The following is a 6,000-nucleotide window of genomic DNA, read 5'->3' as shown; positions in this document are numbered from 1 at the left end:
CCTTCCCAGAAGCCCCCTCCCTTTTAGCACTTACCATAAGATAGGATTCTATTCTGTAATCATTCACCTTAAGAAATCAAGAGATCTTCCAATTCTCAGGACACTAACTTATTATATTCGGAAGGGCAGAGCCACAATAATATCCATTCAAAACTAATTTTGTTTCAAAAGGCTCTACAGAGAGGCTCATCAGCTTCCTCATCCACGCAAGTGGGTGGCCGTGAGCTACATTCACAGCACCTGAGCTAAGATCATGCAATTCAACTTACAAGTATTTACTGTCTGCTGAGCAAGGTGTGGGGCTTCCTGGACCTTGACCAGAAATTGCTCTCAGACCCGGGATCAGATCAGTAGTACTGGGATGACCCGTGGTTGGGGACAGCGCTGGCCCGTCCCCCAGGGTTTCAAATGGGTGCATTCCCATATGATGGAAAGGTCAAGGATGACCTCTCTGCTCTGTGGCAGTGTCCACGGGGGCTGCCCACCAACTGTGTGGTATTCTAAGAGTGCCTGTCAATTCGAGTCCTGAGGAGCTTCCTTCCTTCTGAAGGTTCTGTCCACTTATGCTCCTCCTCTGTGTTCCAGCCCCCAATAAAAGCTCTTACCCGAATGGGTCAGTCCAGGGGGCTGTGCTGGTCTTACATGACTCTGCCTCCTTGGTGACGGCTGATCGGAGAGGCACGTGACCCCAAGGGTGGCTGGCTTATCTGTAAGGTGGATGAGCTAGACCATCCAGACTCTCAAGATTTGGGCACAGAGACGGTAGTCAGAGAGGGATGGGTACAGGAAAGACAAAGTGGTGTGGAGTGGGTCCTGGGATGGATTTTCAGCTACATATACAATAATGAGAAAACAGAACGCTAGGAGGCCAAGGTGAGCAAGAGAACTGAGCTGACGTGCAGAGAGAAACAGGAAAGTCCATATGGAGAGAGGATGCGAGAGAGAACGAGTGAGCTGGCTGTCTCCAGCCCTTTCCCGGATGGCTGCTGTGGTTAGTGTCTGTGAAATGGCCCTGTATTCTCTCCAACACCCCCGACACTTTTGAGCAAGTCTGAATAGGTTTCTAGTCCTTGCAAAGGCCTTTGACTAGAATACCTTTAAGGCTGGACTGCAGAGAAGAATTTAATTTCTACCCCCTGGACCCAAGTCAATTACTGCTCCAAGTTAAATTACTCTATTTCCCTAAAAGTGTTTGGCTGTATTTTGTAAGCAAGGTCCAAACTATTTTCTGGGGTGTGGTAGAAGGAAGAGATTAAGTTGAAATTATGTTTTCAGACCTAGAAATAGAATCTGTTACTGTATTCATTAAACATTGAGTTCCTGAGTAGAAAAAGGTGCCTCATGTAGAAAAAAGCTTGTTTTTCTACAATCAGTGTTTAACTTTTTGATCCGTTTCTCTAAATTCTGCCAGTTAGAGAAACATTTCTTTTTAGTTAGATATTTAAATTCCTATCTTCCTCCATCTGTACTCTGATTTTTTTTTTTTAAAGTTACAAATCTAACAATTTCCTATCCATTCTTCCATTAAGACTACTAAGAAAAGACACGCCTTTTGGCTGAATTTTTAAATTAGCAAATAAACAATATAACCTCCGGGACCAGAGAATTGATTCTTAACATAATCCACCCGGTCTCAGTTGGTCCAGGCTGCCATCACGAAGTACCACAGACTGGGTGACCTTTAAACAACAGAAATTTATTTCTCATACCTTTGGAGCCCAGACCTACAAGATCAGTGGGATTGGGGTCTGGTGAGAACCCTTGTCAGAGATGCAACTGTTGACTTCCTACTGTAGCCTCAGGTGGCAAAAAAAGAAGGCAGTAGGCTCTCTGGGATCCCTTTTATGAGGGCACTAATCCCATTCACAAGGACTCCACCCTCATAACTGAACTATCCCCCCCCCCCGCCCCGTAAGGCCCCACCTCCTAATACCATCACGTTGGGGTTAGGATTTCAACAGGGTTAGGATTTCAAAGGTATGAATGGGGGTGGGACACAACAGTAAGCCCACGGCACACCCTGAAAGAGAGCACTTCTGGCTCAGTAGGTAATCACTGCCATCTCAGATCCTAAGTATCTGGGCACACGACAGACTGTCAGGCTTCTGCACATGGGGCAGCCTTCCCTAAGGCAGAGCATAGAATCTGTGGCCCCAACATGACACATGGCCTCCCTCCCTGCTCCTTTGGATCCATGGCACTGAGAGAGGAATGCACCCCTGTAGTCCTGAACATCAGCAGCTGAGGAAAGCACCATTTCCTTGAAGACTCTCTGGAAAAAGCCAAAATGCATTTCTTTTCAGGAATGCAGAAAACTCACATCAAAACAAGTTCTGAAAAATGTTTATTATGCCACAAATGCATCGTCCTCTATACACTTTATCTGAAGTCCTCTACATATCCAATCATCTTTTCTCTTCACGAGAATGTAGGGCGTCCCTCATCTGACCCTGGTCTACTGTTTAAACTTCCTAGCACAGTTCAAGAAACGCGTCACAGACAAGCGTGCAGGCAGCGTGGTGAAATGGAAAGCAAGTTGAATCATGAATCAGCAGGCTTGGGCTGGAATCCTCAAGCAGGTTGCTTCGCTTTTCCAGAAAGTCTTCTCCGAGACTGCCAAGGTCCTTCGTGGCTTCTTTAACCGTCTGGAAGGTCAGGAGGAACGTAGAGCCTCTGGGCTCTCACAGAACTCTATTTTCACTTCCATGAGGCACTTCTGCCCATCTGTCTTTGCTCACAATCAGCTGTCCAGGCATTTGTCCCCTCCACGAGGTCAGGAGAAGGGACCACATAATTTACCAGTCACAGAAAATCTAAAAATGGCAGCTGTTTCCCTGGTGCTGGAAAAATCATGAACAGATTGATTTCTTTTCAGTTTAAGGTTTTCCTCCCATATACTTTTCTTAAACCTGTGGTGTCTAGTTTACGAGTGTGTCTGATTTAGCACGCTATATTTTTAGTCATCTCAGTTGACTAACTCAGTACTTCCTGGGGTTCTGCAAAGACTGCAATGATTTGTTTCTCCATCCTCTGAGCAAGCTGGAGCCGCACCACTACTAGCTGTAGGCTCATTCTCCGTAAGTCACTGGAACATCCAAAGCTCGGACACCGGCTTTGAAGTGTCTAGTTTCATCACACTAAGGTCTTGAAACTTCATTTTCACATACAGGATATCCAGGCATTTACCAAGTAGACAAAGTACTGGGTTGATATCATTGCACTGATGAAATATTAATATTATTGATAAGGCGGGACAATGTGGCTGACTTTATCAGACTCATACCATTTGCATGAAAAGGCTGAGTTTCTTTGGCTCTTTGTTCATTCAAGTGCATTGAATACCTATTTGGATAGACTTAGGCATTGTGTTAATCTGTCAATAAAATCTTGCACCATCCACAGTGTTTTGCAAGCTGATTTAGGTTTTGGACTACAACAACTGGCCATTGGTAGAAATATACCATATATACACATGGAAATTACAAAAATACATTTTATTTATAGCTGATTTTTTTTTTTAAGTAACAAAAAACTAACACTATGAAAGATCGACCAGCATACCAAAAGGACACTACCTAATATCATCCGAACAAGAGACTTGTTTGGGGGGATTCCATGACATATCATCTCTGGAACTTTCCAGAAAGGGCAATTTGCCATTGGGAAATAAAAACAGCTTCTTTGAAAAGTCTGTGCTTTGACAGTTTGAATCTCCATTCTAATCAGTTCCACTCCTACTCGTCTCTCAACTTTTAAATTTCCACCTTCTCTCAGTAAAGACCAAAGAAACTCATGAGGAAAAAAATGGCAAGATGGGCTCAGAAGGCATGGACACAGCTGAAGCTAGATGGGTTATGGGTGAATGCAGGACAGGACCTCATTCTCCAACAAGACACCAAGGAGGCCCCCACCAGAGCTGGTGAGGGAGCCAGAAGGTTCCCTCCTTGGGGCCACCTGAAGTCGGTGGCTGGTTTGCTTAGGCATTGACGGTCAGCAGCTGGTGCCTCGGGGCTGTGAGGCAGTGTCCACCCAGAGCTCTGGAGACCGCCTCACCATGCCAGGGAGTGCCATTTACCACGTGGCGGTCTTAAAGTAAGCCAACGTCCTCCTGCATCTGTTGACTGTGGGGGCGGGGACGGAGGGAACTGGCAAACTCCATACACTTTTTAAAAATGGTATTTACATCTAAACGTAAATCAACAGATTTTCTACATTCAGAAGCTTCTATAAACAGAGGCTGCAGCCAGGGGAGGGGGAGACCAGGGAGTCACTGTTTCTGCTTCGGAACAGGCATCAGTTACTCTGTCCTTCTCTGTCCCTCGGCAGCACACGCTGGACGTCGCTGTTGAAGAGACAGAGGTTTTCCTGTAAACGTTGATATTTCTCTTATCTCAAAGGAGAGAGAAGCTTTGTTCTCAGACCACCTTCATTGCCGGGCAAAGAAAGACCTCAGATGGATGACTGATTTTTTTGTATAATCCTCAAAGCTCTTAGCATCCTCTTTCAGTTAGATATGACCTTGCAGGGCACTTAAGTTCCCAAATGGTAACACCTTTCCAAAAATCTGTCAACCCAAACCCACCATTCCCCCTCAATCTTCTCTCTTCCTCGGCCTTTGTTTAATGAACGGGAGGAAAAAAGGGTCAGGACTATTTATAGGTAGAGCCATAGACAGTACCGGATTTTCATCCAATTCATCTGACTTTGAATCTGAACCTTTAAAAGAAAAGGGCTCGAGTTTCTTGGCTGGAGTCAACGCCTCCTTGACGGACCGGAGGTGACTAATGATTACAGTCACGGCTGAATGAGAGAGAGTGTGCGGTCTGGTGCTTAATCAGATGCCTACATCGCCTTTAACACAGAAACAGGGTTAACATGCAGAACTCACCGAAGACAGAGCAATGTTCTCCCCCTTCCGGTGACTTATTAAAATGTGGCCTTGGACAGGGATCTGCAGATCAGTTAGTGTCTCTTGTGACTAAGGCTCCGTAGGGAAATACACCCACAGTTCAAACATTTAACTTTACAGACTATCAAACATGGGGTCCCACGCGGGGACTTCTTGATGTACAATCAGCAGAAGAAGCCAAGAATCCAGTTGGCCAAGAGTGTCCTCGGTGGCCCAGAAGCCCCAGTGTTCACCTTTTCAGAGGGTGAGAATGACTCCCACAGTGTCTGCGCCTCAAGTCCCAGCAGGTTAGGCCGAGGCACCGGAAGACTATTTCCTTGGAGTCTGGAAGTCCCACGGGGCGGAGGTATTAGACCTGGAACTCAAACATGTCTGTCTGTTTCTTGGCCAGCTTGGCCACCTCCTCCCGGATGGCCTTCACGAGGGCTGCAGTGGAGATGTTGGTCAAGGGCGCGTCCGACGGGTCGTTCTCGGCCAGGCTCTGCTGCGAGGCCGCCGTGGACGGCCCCGGCGCCTGCTCCAGGCTGGGGTGCGTGCCTGCGGGCTGGCTGTACTGGCGAGGGAGTCTGGACGGAGAGTTCTGCTGATATCGTGATCGGGGGTAAGCCTCGATGTACCCTGGGAGGGGAACCTGCAGAGGATGTCAGGAGAGAAGGGAAGGGTCCAGGATTAGGAAGGGGCTCCAGAGGCACCTGGGTGGCTCAGTGGTTAAAGCCTCTGCCTTTGGCTCAGGTCATGATCCCAGTGTCCTGGGATTGAGCCCCGCATCAGGCTCTCTGCTCAGCGGGGAACCTGCTTCCTCCTCTCTCTGCCTGCATCTCTGCCTACTTGTGATCTCTGTCTGCCAAATAAGTAAATAAAATCTTTAAAAAAAAAAAAAAAAGGAAGGGGCTCCAGTCACAGGACACGCTTGGTACTGGACGCAGGGGTGGGGACTGAAGCCAGGAAGAGCTTCAGAAGAAAATGGAGACCACGCACCATTGTCCATATATAAAACCTGGAGTCTGCTCAGAACACAGGTAATTTGGACTCACTGGATACGCTGGGTGGATGAACGAAGTAGGGGTTTTGAACCTTGCTACAAGCAATTG

The 6,000-nt window shown here is 47.0% G+C and overlaps 1 protein-coding gene across 3 annotated transcripts in view; it reads right to left on the bottom strand.

Moving 5' to 3' along the window:
• Nucleotides 1-2,328: 2,328 nt before the first annotated feature.
• KIAA1549L (KIAA1549 like) overlaps nt 2,329-6,000 on the bottom strand; it is a 248,277-nt gene continuing 244,605 nt past the window's right edge. For all 3 annotated transcript variants that reach the window (XM_082748886.1, XM_082748887.1, XM_082748888.1), the window contains one exon: nt 2,329-5,540. In XM_082748886.1, coding sequence (XP_082605012.1) covers nt 5,259-5,540 — 282 coding nt within the window. In that variant the 3' untranslated portion in view covers nt 2,329-5,258. The remainder of the gene's footprint in view (nt 5,541-6,000) is intronic.

Source organism: Mustela nivalis, assembly GCF_964662115.1.
Source record: "Mustela nivalis genome assembly, chromosome: 9".
In the NCBI taxonomy this organism is placed as follows: Eukaryota; Metazoa; Chordata; class Mammalia; order Carnivora; family Mustelidae; genus Mustela; species Mustela nivalis.
This window is presented reverse-complemented; position numbering and strand designations above follow the sequence as displayed.